Here is an 18,044-nt window from a genome sequence, read left to right as displayed (position 1 = left end):
CAGGCCAAGCAAGATGCACATTGAAAATAAACAATGGAACAGTCCCCTTCGAGAAGTGTGAGGACAGCCAACGTGGGGGATGCTATAAAAACATCGACATTTGCTATAAATTGTTGTGCTTCGAAACCCAAGACGCTACAGTTTTCCTCAATAGGAAATAACTGCGCTATCTCCAAAAACTGTTGGTAAATGAGGACTTCAATGGCGACAATTGCATCAGTACAAAAGCAATCTCCTATTTTAGCCCAATTAGTGCTGTGCTAAATCATCAGCCCGGGCCTTGCCTTTTGCAGTTGAAAGAGGCACATCTGTGAGGCTCTTCTGTTGCATGTGTTTTATATTATACTCTAGCACAATATGCACAAACTAATGCTATTCTACACTTACACAGCACCTCATCTGGAAATCTGAAAGCGATTTATGAATGGTGGGCATCTGTGACATTTTACAGATGGAAATTGAGGCACAGAGGGATTCAGTAATTAGCCCCAGACTTGCACAATGAGTCAGCTGCAGAGCAGAGCCCATTATTTGTTGTGTAGTAACATCTAGTGTCCAAACACACATGGAGACAAGTCTTTCCCCCAAAACAACTGTACAAGCATACCCTAAAATGCCACCCATGTCTGCGTTCAGACCAAGACTGCTGAGGAACAGTCAGTGTAAACGCATACCCTAAAGCACCGTCCCCCATGGCAGACAGGTCCCTCCATTCTTGTAATCCAAACGCCGGCCAGAAGAAGGGTTAATATGCTTGAAAGTTTGTCTGCTTTTTCCACATCAGTTGATCTAATAAAAAAGATTGATTCTCCCCACAAATCTGGCCTCACTTTAACAAATCATTTGATTTGACACAAAGGACTATATTCAGATACTTTAAATTCCACTTTAGTCCCTGAAACAAAGGTTTTTGATGGGCTGAGTACTTAGAAACAGCCAATAGGAAACACCAGGCAGAGACACCCACCTTGGGTAGGGTTGGAAGTGCCTGAGCGCGGCCAGAAGCATCTGCAGATCTCTCTGTGCTGTAGTGCTTATGAGCCTATGAGGAACGTCACAGTGTTACAGAAAACAGACAGCCTTTGCTATACTTTCTAGAAATACAGAAGCGACTCACGCTTCTGAAGCGCTTCCAATACATAAGCCTAACGCCGTACTACCTTCCCACCTTGCCCAAGACTGTGGGCCAGATGCCTGGAGTGACATTCCCAAGATGCTGGGATGCAGATCACCAAGGGGTAGAAAAAGCCCATGACAAAATACAATCAATCCAGGCACTTGCATTAGAAAATTTTCAGTTTCTTTACCCTGAAAAGACAGAAAAGCATTTGCAGTCAGATCTCTCCTGCAACTTAAAACAGACCTAATTTTTAGTTCTCCATTATGCCCTCTTGGTCCTGCCTATATCAGAGTTACTGAACATTGCAGCTGGAAGGAGCTGATCTTACAGTGCTCCTGCCTTCAGGTCTACCTGTTCTTTATTATCTGGCATGTTTACTTCCAAAAGAGAGAAGAGCAAATCCTCATGCCATGTGGTGCCACATACACCCTACGCTGCACAATTTTTTTCTATCTAGTCTCCAAGGAAGTTGTGGAATCCCTACTACGTGTTTCATTGTTCTTTTCAGAACAGTCTTCTCCCCCTCCCCAGACCTCAGACAGCAAGTCCCAGCCACACCAGGAGCAAAACATCTTTGCCTTGCTTCTTCCAAAGCGTTTATCCTACCTCCTAAAAATCAGTGTATTGTTTGGAAGCTAAATGACTAAGAGCAAATCATACAAGGAAACATCTTCAAGCACAGGACAACTAGAGGAATCCTAGCCCAAATTGCTGACAAGGAGGATCCCTTGCACAGTGAAAAAAAATCCCTACAAAACCCCTGCCAATATCCTCTAATGCCCATTCTCAGGTTAGCAGAACAACGGCATTAGTTAAGATTTTGCCTGGATAAAACCTTAAAGGTGCACAGAAGCGCGCAACGGAGTATGCCACATTTTAAAATAATTCAGTATCTTGTCTCCTCAGAGGGCCATGATGTACAGGGGGCAGGACTAATCCTGCCCTCTGTGGACACTGAACGGGGCATATGTTGAAAAGGGCATGGCCACCAAGGGAGAAACTGAAGCACAAAGCGGGGAGGGACCAAGTAAACAAATCACCACTTATAAAAGACAAACCAGAAACGAGAGTGGCCTGTGTTGGGACCAATAACAAGGATTGCAGAAGATTTAGATGTAATTCCTGCTGACACAACACTTTCCCACGTGTCCTTGAACATGTCATTTAGTTCCTCTGCATGGCAACTCCAATATGAGGGTCAATACTAGGGCATGCCCAAGTAATGGAGACGAGTAAGCAACAGCATCCCCAACTATGGAAGAGAATATGAAAGAGAATGAGGATAGAAACCAGAACTGAAGGATCCTTCTCTCCCACAAGGACTGGGACTGATTTCTCTGTTCACACATTGATTTTTTTTCCCCCTGTTACAGTAAGAACTAAGAATTTCAAGGAAGGACCTGAAGTCATCATGCATTCCCAGTGCTCTCTGGTCTCCACAGCGAGTGCTGGGAATAGGTGTTGGGCATCTTCAGGTGCAGGGTCCCACCCAAGGGATGCAGTGCTGCAGATCTGAGGCAGGTCCTTCCGAGGCTGCTGTCTCTGCCCTGCCCCACTACTGCCCACTCCAGCTGTGCCTGGGATGAACGACTAATGCTATGCTGAACGACTGCGGTTAATGAGGAATCAGAAGCACATCCATAACATCCATGGGCAGAGCGCACAAAGAGAGATGAACTACAGCTAGAGCGTGAAGCACGTCTCCGATAGAGGGTGGGGCAGAAAGACAGATGCTTATCCTAATTTAAGGCTTCATAGGAGCTTTTGGGCTAAGGGATGCTCATTTTTCTGCTGAGTGTGTGCTCAGCAAGGAGAGTAGAGAGGCAGATCAGCATGAGCTCTTCATGCCCTCGCATACCGCTGCTTTCACAGAACCTGCCCTTTGGAGTAACTCGTCTGCTCAGCATATGTGCTTCTTCAAAGGTCCCACGATTTTCATCTTCCATAAAACCTGCACATGGCCATCAGGTACAAAGACTCCCATGTAAATTCCTGCTTCTTATTGATTAACCATCATTGGAGATATATGGTTGAGTTTAAAACCTTTTAAGTTGGGCTTTTGCACTGGCACCAGAGCACTTCCAAGCCATTTTACCATCAGTTTGGAGACATACAGTTCACGCACCAGCAAGCAACAAATAAGCTCTCATTTACTTTCAATCTTTAAAACCATTTCAGTTCTCAGGGGAGGCTGTTCAGAGACACCAGCACAAGTGTCACAGAAACACTTGGACATGAGATACCAGGCAGCGGCTGGCAAACCCCTCTCTTCACAGCAGAGCCTGCAATTGCAAACAAGGTCACAGCCACCTTCCCCCTGAGCGCTCAGCAGCACTCACCTCAACAAGCTGACCCCCTTTCTGGCTCTCCGCAACATACCACCCCCCAAGACTGATGAGGAGCACGAGCAGGTCAGGGAAAACAGGGGAGTGAGTTTTAATTGCGAGGAGGAGAGCATGACAGGCACCCTGGGACAGACCCAAGGTCTGCGGAGCCTGGTGTCCCCTCTCAGACACCGACACCAGGCAAAAGCGAGGAAAGCGCAAGCAGGGTGGCCCTCCCAGGTGCTCCTCGGGTGCTGACTGGGCAATTCCCTGAACTTGAGAGGAGCAGGGCATTTCCAGCTCCCCTCTTCCTTGCCCTCTAGATACTTGAGGGAAACTGAGGCAAAGAGCAGGCAGAGACTCACAGACAAGCCCCCCTCCCCTACGCTTCCCCCCACAAGCAAAGGGCATCCCTGCTTGCCACGGCCCCCCACCCAGGAGTGCACCCCATTTTGCTCTTAGGCTCTGCTTTTCCGTGATGTTCGTGTTGCCCACTTACGGTCCCGGTTGGAAAAGTAACCGTGCTGGCGGCCAGATGAACCTGCGGGGGGGAGACAAGGCAATTATCACTGGGAATGTGTCAAACCCTCACCCTGCACAGCATTGGTTCAGCAGAGAAAAAGTTTACTCAGCTTGTGGAGCAAAACTTGGTAAGGAATGAAAGCGCCTTCGCTCTCCCCACTCAGCTCGTTTGCACTCTTGCCAGCACTTCCCCCCTTCCCACCCACAGCAAGACATGCATGCACAGACGGACACACTCGTGCTCTCAAAGTGCTGAAATAAGCCTGTAAAAGAGCCCCGTGCCTCTAGTGGAGATGATGCTTCCAAGAAATACAACCACAGAAAAACCTACTGAATGAAACAGGCTGAAGCAATCCATTCTGGTTGAATGTAAAAAGGGGCTTGGGGTCAGGTTTGGGGTTTTTTTTGGATAACGGCAGGCATTGCCTCAACTGCACGCTATGGGGAAAAAATGGTCCCAGGTTCAAGAAGGGAGAGCAGCTGCTGTCACTTTGGCTGAGCCGTGGGAAGAAGAACCCGGCACCTTCCCAGAGGCTGGTACCTATGCTGAAAGGCAAGTTTGTGACAATAAGAAGAGAAAGAATCAAGGTGAGAGGGGGGGAGGCCTTTAACAGTACAGGCACAGCAGCATCTCCTAATGTTTAGAAAACCAGAGTACACCTCAGAGGGGGTGTCTGCCCCCAGCAATGCCAGGGCCAGCTTGTGAGCTGAGCCGGTTACCTTGTCTCTAGAGATTTTTCTATCTCCATGTGCAAAACCAGAGACAACTACTCCAACTGCCTTGGTAAACCACTCTGAGGTCTGCGAAGACCTAATTATTTAAGTCTGTGAACCACAAAGCACTTTCAGCTGGAAAGCACAATATATGAGCAAATCAGTATCTGTGTTTTCTTGCACAGAAGGGTAAAAAAAGGAAAAATGTTAAACAAACTGAAGAAATAATTGTTTTTGTACCAAAAAAATCCCACAGCACTGGAGGATAACGGTCATACTGCAGTGATGTGCATTAGTCATGATCAGCACACATAAAGTCATCTTGAAGATACTAACTACAAACAACTGTTACAAGATTTTACAAGAGCGTGTTTGTTGTACCAGTGTCTCGAAACATCACATTAAAAACAAACAAACAAGATCAGATAATTGCTTTGAATGTGGTTTTTGTTAAGTTTGGGGTCCTAGATGGCTTTGTGCGTATGCCTAGAAAGCTGAACCACAGGCTTGCTTGTTGTCCTCCTACTCATCTTCGCTGGGAGGAACAGGAGATGTTGGTGCAATCACACCAGTGCAAATCTGGACAAGGCCTGCCTGGAGTCCCTTAAGACCCTCAAACACTCACTAAAACCTACACAGATTTCTTTGGAGGACTGATGCTTTAATATTCCTCCAGCTCTTCTGTGTCACCTCAAGGTTTAAAGCACACAAGCAGTGGTAGCGGGCCAAGTCCGGTCCCACGGTCACAGCATTACGTTCCTTCTAGACCTGTCCATTGAGGGAAGTAAATAGAGACTTGGCTGCTGGTGTGACTCCCAGCAGCTGCTTCCATAACGCTGGGCAAGCATGGGATGTGTGGACGAACAGAAAACTGCCCTGGATGAACACCAACCCTATCTTACTCCATTTTTCTTAAAGAAATTCTGTCCCAGAGGGACCTGCCCCCACACCCCTCACAGGATTGCCCATGTGAAGAATCTTTTCAGCTGGTTTAATCCAAAATTTGAAGTTCAAATGATGCTCATTCGGCACGGATGGGATAAATCAGGTCAGGGACCCAAGGACACGTTCCCATAAACTCCCACCATGGCTTTGCTCAAATGAGCAACCACATCACGTGCTACACCACTTGCAGTGCTTCTAGTCCTACCAACTCGAAGTAGAGGGAGCTGGACGACACTGCTTGCTGCTAGAAAACGCCATATGGAGAAGGTGATGGCCATGCCACAGCCTCTCCTGCCAGTGTTACCAGCGCCAGCAGGCTCCAAGCTACGTCAGCATGTACTGCAACCTCACCCCTGGCTGCACAGGAGAGAGCACGCAAGTGGGGACCTGGGACACATCCTAAGCCAGGGCAGCAGCCTGGCTGGATCAAAGCATTACTATAAGCACAAAGATAGAAAATACAGTACTTATTGAAACTTTCCTGTTGCATGGCCAGGACCAGTTTTGCTCCTATGTGAGCAGCAGCTGCAACCTCCAAACAAAGTCAGCAGGACCCACACAGGGGAGTCTTGGCCTCCCACCGACACCTCTCTCCAGATAGTCCCGCTCCTGATCCTTTCAAATGTGATGGGTCTCTAACTCTTTTACTTCTTATTATACATCTGTCTTAAGCCATAGTAGTGCCCTGCTTCACAGAAGACAAGTCAAAACCACTCCACTCCCTGCCTCTGCTACAGCAGACACACGATGGCAAGTGAGGATTGGGATGCAGCTCTAGTACCTTCCCCACCTGCCCAGGACAGCCAGCTAGGGGAGCTCCTATCCTTCACCTTCTGAGATGAGGCAGAGCAAAGCTCAATTATCCAGGTCAGCTGCTAAAGAAAGCATCACAAGCAGGTCTCAAAGAGCCTAGAAATTAAGTTGTCTCGGACTGCAGCAGCTGCCCTCCATGTCAGGGAAGGGCACATCAAATGCAAGAGGAGCGCAGAGGAGCAAGGGCTGAGCTACACTTTTTAAAACCCTAAGGCCAAGTCTGGCCAACCTGAGGTCCCAAAGCAATATGTGACAGAAAATTAAAGCCAAGTCAAGCCCCCAGACAAGATGCTGGAGGGCTACAAGGCCACACAGCACGTGTCTTGTACACTCACAGCTGAAGCACTTACGTGGGGAGTTCTCCTGAAACATCCTCTTTTAACTGAGATTGTCACTGCAGCCAGAACCCCAAAGAGCTGCGTCGATGCAGCACGCCGTTCTGTCACTGAACTCTATGCAAGAGGAGGACTGATGTGGAACAAAATTAATCTAATCTTTCAGTGCCTTACCAGGTCTGAGGACTTAACAGAAGAGCAACCAAGTGCATCCTGCGAGAGATTTCTGGGAATGAGTGGTCACAGAAAATGGGTATGAGATATAAGTCACAGACAGTGCAACAAGCCACTCTGGTGCCAAAAGCCTTCCATCACTACAGAGCATTCAAGCTAACTGCAAGCCATAACAAAATTCTCAGAACCACTTAGTTTTGCACTATTAACTAAACAATATAATAACCACTATGCAATAAATTTTCTTTCATTATTCCACCATTAACAGCAACTACAAAGCACCAAGTTCTGCTTCTACTTTGAGGAGCAGATAAAGATTCCAGTTTAGTCCTTTCCAGTTAAAATGAGATAAATGTTTTATGCCTTCTGCAAGAACTGCAGAGTCAACAGAAATACCAAGGGCCAAACCCAGAGGGATCCCGTTACTAACTCAAGCTCCATCTAGAGTTAAACAGCATCCACACTGTGGCATAGGAAGCTTCTCCCTTTGCACAACAGTGCCAGGTCAAGATCAATGACATCAAAAAAATGTTTACAAGCTTTTTTCTGTAACAGCAACAAGAAAGAAAAAACTAAATCACAAGAATTGCAAAAGAAAGGCCAGTCAAAGGTAGAAATTTATTCCACAGCCCTGCGCAGGGAATCCACTTCTGGACAGCTGCCTAAAACTCAGCATCCGCCTTCTGCTGGCTCAACCCCCACTGCTCTTGGCAGGTGAGATAGAAAATTGGTTATAAAATGAGCCCTATATTTTATAAGTTTCATAAACATTTTTTTTTATAAAAAAAATCTAGAATATGAGGTATTCTCAGAGATCCTGTGCCAGAGAGTAATGTGGTCTAACTTGGAAACAGAGTTACCACCTGTTCATGGCACTACTCTTTTAATCTTCATTTCTGTTTTATGAGCTGACCAACACTATTTTATTAGCTGACAATTAGTTTAGGTTGATTTAATTAAACAAAATTGATTACACTCCCTCTTTCTTCCAGGGAAAACTTTCTGCAGGACTAGAGGTTTGAACAAGTCAGAGCCTGTATCAATACACCTATATTCCAGATCTTTTTGTCAAAAACGTTAACACGACAATTCAGGTGTGCAAGTGGACACAGAGATGTTCTAGGTACGTGTTAAAAACAAAAGGCAGGCTCTGGCTTTCTGTAGAAGCAGAGGTGGCGGTTTGATATCAGGTAGCACTACTACTTAAGCTTAACTGGTTTAGGAAGTCGCCACCGTTGTTTTTAGAATGAGCATGTCTGGACCTCACAGACGGACAGTATACCAGATCGGAGAGAGGTGGAAAACAACCTAATCTGAAAAAACTAACTTCTTATTTCTCAGGGAGATCAATTCCTTAAACCATGTGGCTGCAGAAATGCTTGAGTCAGTGGAACAGAAAGGGCAGTGCAGGGTGGGATGAGCAGCAGGCATGGCAAAGGGGTAAATTTTAACGGCCACTGGAACATGGCTCATTTAGCTCAATGTAAAGGCAAACACATGGACGTTTTCTGCACAGCACTCTTAAGAGTTAGCACTTGATCTAGAGCTTGAAGTTGATGAAAAAATCTGTTGACATCAGCAGGCCCACAGGTGGTCATCTGCATCTTGAACAGATGCCTCTAAAATAGCTGTTGCACACCAGGTTTCCTGCAGGTGTTTGCTCTCCTGCGAGCACATACACTCCTGCATCAGCGTTCAGCTTAAAGTACCATGTGTCTGCAAAATCCTGGTCTACAGTGAAGACGACAGCATAGGGTAGATATCTTAGCTGTAACACATCTTTGGATTTGTCTTTGCTGTTGCAGCTGTTTTATTCTTCTCCCCCTCCCCCCCCCCCCAATTTTATTTTATTTTATTTTTACTTTTGTAGAGCTATATCAAAAAGTCCTGATAGGGCAAACATCTCAAGTTCAGCACACGTTATGTGTTACATACACAGGTAAGTGCTTTAACTGTTAAAGCATTAGTCAGACTGAGAAAAGATAGCATTCATCCAGACTGGTTGTCTAGATATTTGTGTTTGGCTCATTTTAAAGATTCAAAGCAATAACTGACCAAGATCAGCAGCATGAATAGCCTTTTGAGCACCAGCCCCTACTAGGCTAAGCTTCATCACATTCAAGGATGAACTTTCTCCTGTCACAATTTTACGAGTCCCGTTTTGCAACAAGACAGAACCCAGCAGTTAACTGTATCTGCAGAGCCTGCAGCAGAGGTTGTGACAACAACTCAGCCCTGGAGGCTGAATAAAAATGGCTGTAACAGTAGTAGACATTTGGGTGCAATTAAGTATAGACAAGGCTGTAGTCAAATGGCTATTCTATAAGATATATGTTGCCTTTGACACTTAGAGAGCCTTGAAAAGTGAACCACCACCATTAGTTATAACTCCCTGGCAGCAAAAGCTCTAATAATTCTGACTAATTGTCATGGAAAGTTACCCTGATTGCAAATTTGATAGTTGTAAAAATCCAATTTTGGAATTCCAAACAGGCCAGGAACATAATTAGGATCTACATTTTAACACCCTCTTGATCAATGGTGGGGTAAGGGAGACCCTTCCAAGAGCTTTGTTTTGAAATGAATGGCGCCATATTGATGAAACAACTTGGACACAAACCAGAAATTAAATTGAAAGTTTAAACAATGCAGCTGTATTTTATCATCCTGTATTGTCAAGCTTTAACGAAAATAGCTCCTAAACAGAGCCACATGTTATGCCTGTTGCCCAAAAACTGAAGGTGAATTTTAAAACCCTTTCCTAAACTGCAGGATGCCAAGATTTTTCAGCTAGAAGTTATTATTAGGACACAACAGTATTTCATATAAGTCTTGACAACGGGTTTGTATGGTTTCTGTAAAAGCAACTTCATTTTTTAAATCAGAGATGGCTTAGATGAGTGACGCTTCAAAAAAAAAAATAGAACCTCTGTTGTGTATTTCTTCTTGTTCCATATACATATGGTACCAGCAAAAATAAAATCTCATTATAATCAGTGGAACAATCAATACAGGGAGTATAAGCAGGATTCCTCCCTCATCCTATGTATCATTAATGAACATTGTTGGCTGCCTTCTAATCTCAGGACCTGGAGACAGATCTAATAGGGGTATATCGTGTGTTTCAGTGTCACTGAGAAAACTGTAGTCAACTCTTACTTTGAGAATTATCTCTTACCTTTGAGGATTAAAATATGATGAAAAAAACTCTTGCTAGTTGCAGTACTCTGAGAACCAGATCTTTGATAATTCTAGCAAATTGGTCAAGATACAGGAGACAGGAAATGTATAACAAGACTTAGTATTTTTAATATCCAAGGATGGATTTGCACAGCTGGAAAATTAGGGAAAAAAAAGCTCTGGTTTTTGGCTTGTAAGCTGTTCAAATAGCCTAGAGGATTTTAGGGGGTGCAACTCATACAAATTAAATGGGATTCTACCACATTTATTTACTGGAGCACAGTATTTAAGATTGCAAGATTCAATTCCATGTTGAGTAAAAATTTGCTGAAAACTGAATAGCATTTTAAGTTCTACCAGCCTTCCCCATAAAAGTTTGTGTTCAGTCTCAGTTTTGAATACCCGCAATCCCAGAAACAAGACAGAAAAAAGCTCCAGGATCATAACCCTCCAGCTGAATAGGTTCAATGGCTCAACCCGCACATATGCTGGAAGAATGAGGTATTTTAATTGGATCTATCAGGAAGCTTGCAGAGGGATGCATGCAACTTTCATCTTAGTCCACCGGATGAAGGAAGGGAGATGAGATATAAAGAGATAAAAAAGCTGAGCATAAAGAGGTCCACGCGATGCCTCCCAGCCTCCTTCGCACGTCTGTCAGATCCTGAGGTCAGGCTAAAACCGCCAACAACGGTGGTCTGTAAGTCTGAGTATCTTTTATGCTCCTGTGCAACACGGGTTTTCCGACAGCAGAAGAAACAACTTCATTGGATAGCTTCCATGGAGTGTCACCCATCACCCATTTCACTCGCATGCTCCCACACACAAGCCGCTCTTGCTAGGAGCTGGACACCGTATGCCTAGCAGTACGACAGCACGGAAAATACAGGCTGATAGGAAGGGCTATGAGCAGGCTGTTACCCTGAGATTACAAGCAGGTGACCCCACCAGCAGCTCGTTGCGCTCACATTGGCAGACTAGGCTACGCGCAGTGCTGTGCTGGCAGGCACAACACTGGTACCCGGACTTAAGGCAGTTTCTTTATGCGGGATGGTGCTAACACACAGAGATAGCAATCACCCCAAGGTCACTCAGCATCACCAACACAGCGCTGTATCATGTGGAAATACACCGTAGTCCAAGCCAGGCATGCGAATCAGGCAGGGATGCTCAACCCTCTAAAGATACCTCCATTTCTCCTTCCTACTCCACTGCCCCCTCCTCCTTGGGGCAGCCTAGACAACTTGGTGTAAATGAGTGCTAGATGCCCAGGTAGGCAGGCAGGCAGATGAACTACCTTTCTTCATGTATTAGCTCACTGCCTACTAAACGCGGATGTGGTACATGCTTTCCTCCCATATATTAGGTATATTAGAGTGCATTATGGAGGCTGACAGACTCACTATAGTAATAGAGGTCACATATGCTCCTTGGGTGGACCATGAGAAAAGCTATTTTTACCCAGCTTTTTACCCAATGTATTACTGCATTGCAAATTTTTGTGTCACTAAATGCTACCTAAATGTCAGGATGAGGAGGTGGTTTTTAATGAGGTTGCTAATCCCATTCATCTGCCACTGTTCAATACCTCATGATCATTTTTTCTCTCTTAGCAGACTAACAAGACTGTAAAAGAAGCAAGATAAACACCAGCTAAATAACTTAGATGTTAAAGGGTAGTATGTGAATATGGACTTCAAAAGGGCACCACGCTTTGCAGCCTAGGGCTCTGCTCAAGTGGCTAAAAGAGCACTTTGAAGAGGAAGCATCACCTGTACTGGTCTGTGCTGTGGCACGTTTTCCCTACAACCCTTTCATGGCTAATGAACAGCCAACAATGCTTGATAAAAACAGTGTCTGCTACTGATCAAGTACTGGTTGCTTTGTATCACACTTGAATCTAACAGGAAGAAATGTCCAAGAAGATGTATTGTCTAAGTTCAATGTTTTATCAAAACCAGATGAGCACACATAGCCCGAGGTCCTGGTCAAAAGCCAAAACACACAAGCAGGAAACTGCAAGCGGGTAAAATGTGACACTTGGAATAAAAAAATGGGTAGTTACCTTTGTGCCAAAAAACAAAGGCATTTTTACCATGATGGTACAGTGTATCTGGAACACCTCTGCCTCCTGAAACAGAGCACTGTGGTTGCTACAAAGCCTTTTCATGTCAGGCTCTGCTGACTGGAAATCCTAGCTGAGACCACCTCTGGATGATGTACTCCAGTGCCTTTGCTTTTACACATTCATTTACACAGATGCGTAAACATGTGCATATACCCTTGTGTCTGTGCCGAGAGGAAAACCGCTTCCATCACAGCTATTTTTACTCTCTTTGGACTATTTGAACCATTTCCTTCAGGCTATGGCCTTGGGCTTCAGTGGAGAACCTTGTCCAGTGTTCTCCTCAAAGACACGCCCTTACGGGGGAGAATAAGGAAGACAGAACTGCCAGTGGTTTAGCCCTGACTTTTCCATGACAACCCATTTCCCCCCCTCCCATCCCTTGCCCTACTGTTTCAGCTGCCCCGTTTCAGTCTAAGTCTCTTTGGTTTTCACCGAAGCCAACTCTGGAGACGTGGAGAGATGGAGCTGTGTTTAAGCCAGAATGGACATGTCTTTTCTGATGCGAAGCCCTAGCTTCTTCTACAGTTTCATTAGCTCCCAGCTGCTAAGGAAACAAGGGCTCAGCGGTGCTTACTGAACCCACGTTAATCCCAGGACAGCCAACTCAAAGTACCAGTTGGCTTGTGGACTTCATACACCTGCCACGCGTACTTAAGCAAACAGAGTCTAAACCATCTGTGACAAGAACGTGAAGGGAATAGAAGGCACTAAACCATCGTCAAGCTCTGCTAGCACATTTTTTATGTGCTAAATCGTTGTGTTCAATTAAATTCTAGCAAGAAAACTTATATTGAGTGAGTCTGTCACATTCCTGGTAAGGCACAATTCACCGCTGCCCATCGAAAAAAAAGCTGAGGGTAGCAGGAAATGTCTCAAACACCCACAGATTCCTCACCCCTCAACCCCAACACCATCCCAGTAGTATCTGCCTAGCCCCATAAATCCCACCTACATTTTGCATCATGAAAATTAGTAGCAGAAGAGGCACGCTAGCTCCCAGTCATTTTAAGTTGTCTACCCAGTCAAAGTTAAAAATCTCTCGGAAAATGCACTGCCCCATCTACTGCCATATAGGCAACACCACAGCTCCCTTGATAACACACACACACACACTCCCCGTTGCTGAAAAGTAATATAGCTGCGTATAGCTGTTGGAAAGAACTGGAAAAAGAGTTTTTAAGGTTCATTAAAATATTTCAAAAAGTCACTTTGATTTAAAAACCCACCTTAATAAAGCCATATTTATAGTTTCTTTCCACAGTCTTCATCCATTTATACAGCTGCAGTTCCTCTAAAAGACAGTTCAAAGAAATGCAGCTCCAGGCACCCAGTCAGAGCCTAAAAATCCACTGCTGAGTTGCCCAAGATTTTACTAATAAAATTTGTCTTCAGCGATATAAATTGAAAGTCAAAACAGAAACCTGCTCGCAATCTACTGCAGTGGGTTTTTCAATCTGCGGCTCAAGTGCATGAAAAAGGGTGTTCCACACGACCTCCGACTGCTGGAGGGAGATAAGGAAAGAAACACGGTAAGTAGGTGTTGAAACTTCTTAGAAATCTGACCGTACCCTGGGGTATTTTCATCTGCTCAGAGAAACAGGCACTCCAGTTCTGATTTGGAGATCAGAGTAGCCACTTGATGAATTCTAGAAGAATGGGTCAACTAGCAGCCATTTCCTTTCATGGCCTCTTACAAAAGGCCATTCTCCCAGCTAAAGCTTTCACACAAGCCATTTTACCAACAAAAAGAGACTTCACTTCCCCCTCCCTCAGGTACAAGACACCCCAAGGAGAGGCAGCGAGCTGCAAGAGCACAACACACCAGGAGCCACTCTCAAGATGCCGCTCCCGAGAGTGGCAATGAGATTCAAGATAGCTGCACATGTAAAAAGCACCAAAAAAATCCCTACTAGTGCTTGGGTTACAGCCTTCCTGCTCACTCAGTAAGCTACAGGTCAGAATTCAAGACTAGAAATAGCGGATAAAGTTGGAATTGCTGAACTCATCTAATAACAACAACAAAGTTTTATACTCTGCAACTGTATTATGCAACATTAAAATTAGGATAGCATCAAAAGGTGCACAGAAAACTGAAGAAGATACTTGTTTTCCAACATTGGTCCCCTTCAGCTACAGCAGACTCAAAGCCTTTACAAGCTGTTCTCAGCATGAAAAAGAAATCTATTGCGCAGAACCTGGGGAAGCAATCAGGCAGCGTACAACCTTCTGTTAAGCTCTCCAAAACCCAGCCCTGTGCTCAAACAAGCAAGCAAGTCCCGCCCCCCCCCCCCCCCAGTCCCAACCAGAGCAGGGCAATCAAAGTCTGGAACAGCAACACCAGCTCCTAATCACGTCCCAGACCCCTTGTTCCACCTTGCAGCCCACTCATCCAGTCTGTCAGGACAGCAGCTCCCGCACCACCAGCAAAGGTGGCACACAGCACCAGGGGCAAGCACGTTCGGCAGAAGCTTTGCTCAGGGAAGCACAGTAAAAACAAGCAGAGCTCGAGGCAGATACTCAGCTGGTACCAGAAAACACCAGTTGGGTAGCCCTGCGATGGAGAGCAGAAATAAGGCTGGGAAAGAAGAGGTTTCAACTGTTAGTAACTGTTCCTTACACAAGATACCTTTCGCCAAATCTATCAGAGCAGCACTTCTTCAGGGTCTCCTTTATTCCCACGCAAGAAAGGGAATGCTGACAGCTGCACAAGCTGCCATCTGGCAGGCCCTGCCGTATCTGCGAGTTTGCTCAGCGCTTACACAGGGCCCTGGTCTGAGTGGTCTCTCGGTGCTACTGAAACATTGCTGTTAAATAACAGAACACTATTTAACTGGCAAAGTCAATTAGTACACAAGCAAAGCTGAAAGTTGCTTTTTTTATTGTTTTAAATGTAAAACCACAAAAGTGTATGTTGAAGGGCCAACAGATGACAAACAGGACAAGAGTCAAGCGTGTTATCAGTGGATGGGGACAACCGAATCATTTTGAGCTTGCAATGTAACACGTAGACCGAGAAATGCTGTAACTGGACTGAGCAGCAAATGCCTGTTAAGAGTAGCAAGGCTAATGAGAACAGCAGGACAGGGGATATCTTCAACGGCCAGACTCCACATACTAAAATTCTTTAATTTCAATTACTATGAAATTCCAGCCCTTCTCTGATAACATCTAGAAGGCAAACGTTACCACAGCACAATCTCCAAGGAAGCAAATTTCAAAATTGAAATGACCTTTGAAATATTTGCCTACATCACTTTTGCCAAGAAACTTGGGGCAGTTTCATCTTTCACCATCTCTGATTCTCAACTTTTGGCAAATAGCACACATGTTAGGTTGTTATTATTAGTAGCAGTATTTTAAATAGTGCCCTAGAATCCATTTGCCCTTTGGTATTGAAGGAAATCAAAAGGAAAAAGAAAATTAAAAAAAAAAAAATACCCCCCACTCAGAAATAAGACTTAGCTAGCTAGCGTGCCTGGATTCAATCTATAGCTCCTCAGAAATCACAGGCCAGTGGAAGATTAACTCAAAATCATGGGATGGGAATGCATATGGAATTCTCATTCCGCTTACAGGAGGGTAAATTACATTTTTTTAATCTCTGAAGCTCGGTTGATGTTTCAGTTAGGCAGCGGCTGAAATATCTGCCCAGCCACCTCCTGTTTATATTGGGGTGGGACAAATTGCTCCATTTCCATCAGCCTTAGCACCAGACAATGTGTTCTCAACACTTGCTCACACAGCACAGGTAGGAGAATCCTCAACCTCAACACTAACACTGCCCATGCTTTTCAAAACTGAAGGCACCCTTCCCTGCCACATTCCCTGAACAAAAACAAAATATTACTGACAGGGTTACAGTGCCCTGGGGACACAGACAATTGCTTTCTTATTTCACACCCCTTGGATACATGCATCTAACACCAGATGTCCGTGGAATATTTCATTCTATAGAGGGCTACCAATTTCCCTCATCATTTTTCAATTAACAAGCGATTATGTTTAGCATTGGCAAGGACATGGGGTGTTCTGAGCACACTGTGAACAATTTCAGAAGGAAAGTTTTGCCACAAAGTCACGCGTCATACAAGAACACTGACATGAACTTTAAAAACAATCATTATTCAAAACATTTTTTGTGACAACCTTCCCCCACATAAACCAAGATGACCTCAATTTCAGACAAACCACAAAATGCTGCCCAAGCTAGGGCCACTTTGCTAGCAAATTATAATGTACCCCTCCCCCAGATAACTTGGCCTTGCCTAAATTAGTCCAGCTGTTTTATTTTGTGAATTGGAGTCTAAATGCATAGGCAGAAGAACCACATGATTTTAGGTTCACCGATGCACAAGGGGATTTTCTCTAATAATCCCATTCATCATTACAGAAGCTAGATGTGTGAACGATGATCCCCTAATATCCTCCAGGGAGAGCTAAGAGTCTCAAATTCAACAGGCCATTCAGGGGGTTGCATCTGTGGCTCAGAGAAATATGATTAAGTGCCTTAACTAGAGGAAACTGCTTTTTCTTTCTTCCCTTTTAATGAACAGCTCAGAGTTCAGAACACAGGAAAGAGACAAAGCGCCTGAAAGCAGTCACCAGTGCATCAAAAGGATCTGGAAATTTCATTTTGAGTTTCTTCAAGCTACTTGCAACCTATACGGCTAGCAACAAATTTTACATCCTCTGTTGTATCTTCACCTGAAAGGCTAAGAGGAAAAGGTCATGCTTGCCCCCAGGACTGAGGATCTCCTGGCCTGGACAAAACCACACAAAAGGCCAGTGAATATTTTGACACGTTCAAGATGGAAACATGCCAATTTACACCAAGGCCGGATCCACCCCCTTTTACCATCAGCTCAACAGACAAGTCTCCCATTGTGAGCATATGAATATAAAGTTTTATATTAACTGAGTTAATGATGTCATGGCTAGTAACTCTTCCCTCCTGACTTTCAGTGATTTCCCCACATTTTTCACAGGACATAAATTGCAAGTTCTGCTAACCACGCAGTGGTAACTGTATGGTTTTTTCCCCTTTGCTTTCTCCTTCTCACTTTATTCCCTTCCCATAAAGAGTTTTAGTTATATGAAAAAATTATATTGGTTGTGACTATAGGCAAAATGTCCATCAATCAAATCCCTACAAAGTTTAAAAATCATAAGTAGCCTACAGCACTCTTCACCTTGGGACAGTCCTGCATTTTGCAGTTTCTGTATCACAGCTTTGCCCACAGCCTTTTGAGACACTCAAGACTAGCAAATTACAGTGCAAAGTTCATAGCAAGCAGCACTCTGACGAGGATTCTAATAAAAAGAATGTAAAAGATCAAGCAGAGAACCTGCTTTCAAATTTTGTTAGCTGGCGTTGAAGGATAAATCTCAGTAAGCACCATCGAGTTGAGAAGAGAGGCAACCAACAGCTCAACTTCTCAAAAAAGTCACCAGTTATGCCACTCCGACCCACTAGTCCTCAGTAAAACATTCAGATCAAAGGAGCAAGTTGCTTTAATTTCTCTCTCTCATGGCTTACATTAACTACTAGCTAATGCAATATGTTTTCACTGTTGTATTCTATAGAAAGTCAAGCAACACTGAAACACTGTTCTCATGGCAGTTACTTGGAAGTTACTTGGCTATATTACATCTCCTACATACGTCATCATACAGATTTAACATATGGGTCAATATAAGTGCGTAAATTGGGACTAACTTCATTGAAGCCAGCAGAATTATGCTGCTATATAGTCAGTGTTAGATGAGAAATGGGGCTGTCGCCTTCATAG

At 44.4% G+C, this 18,044-nt stretch overlaps 1 protein-coding gene across 4 annotated transcripts in view; it reads right to left on the bottom strand.

Annotated features, from left to right (window-relative positions):
• Positions 1-18,044, bottom strand: part of COL26A1 (collagen type XXVI alpha 1 chain) — a 181,747-nt gene that overhangs the window by 55,327 nt on the left and 108,376 nt on the right. For 3 of the 4 annotated variants that reach the window (XM_027806148.2, XM_027806145.2, XM_027806144.2), the window contains exon 4: positions 3,944-3,985. The exons of the other annotated variant lie outside the window; for it this stretch is intronic. In XM_027806148.2, the coding sequence (XP_027661949.2) occupies positions 3,944-3,985 (42 nt within the window). The remainder of the gene's footprint in view (positions 1-3,943; positions 3,986-18,044) is intronic. 4 annotated transcript variants of the gene reach the window in all.

Source organism: Falco cherrug, chromosome 1 (genome assembly GCF_023634085.1).
Source record: "Falco cherrug isolate bFalChe1 chromosome 1, bFalChe1.pri, whole genome shotgun sequence".
Lineage (NCBI taxonomy): Eukaryota > Metazoa > Chordata > Aves > Falconiformes > Falconidae > Falco > Falco cherrug.
Note: the sequence above shows the minus strand (reverse complement) of the source record. Positions and strands in the feature narration are given on the sequence as shown.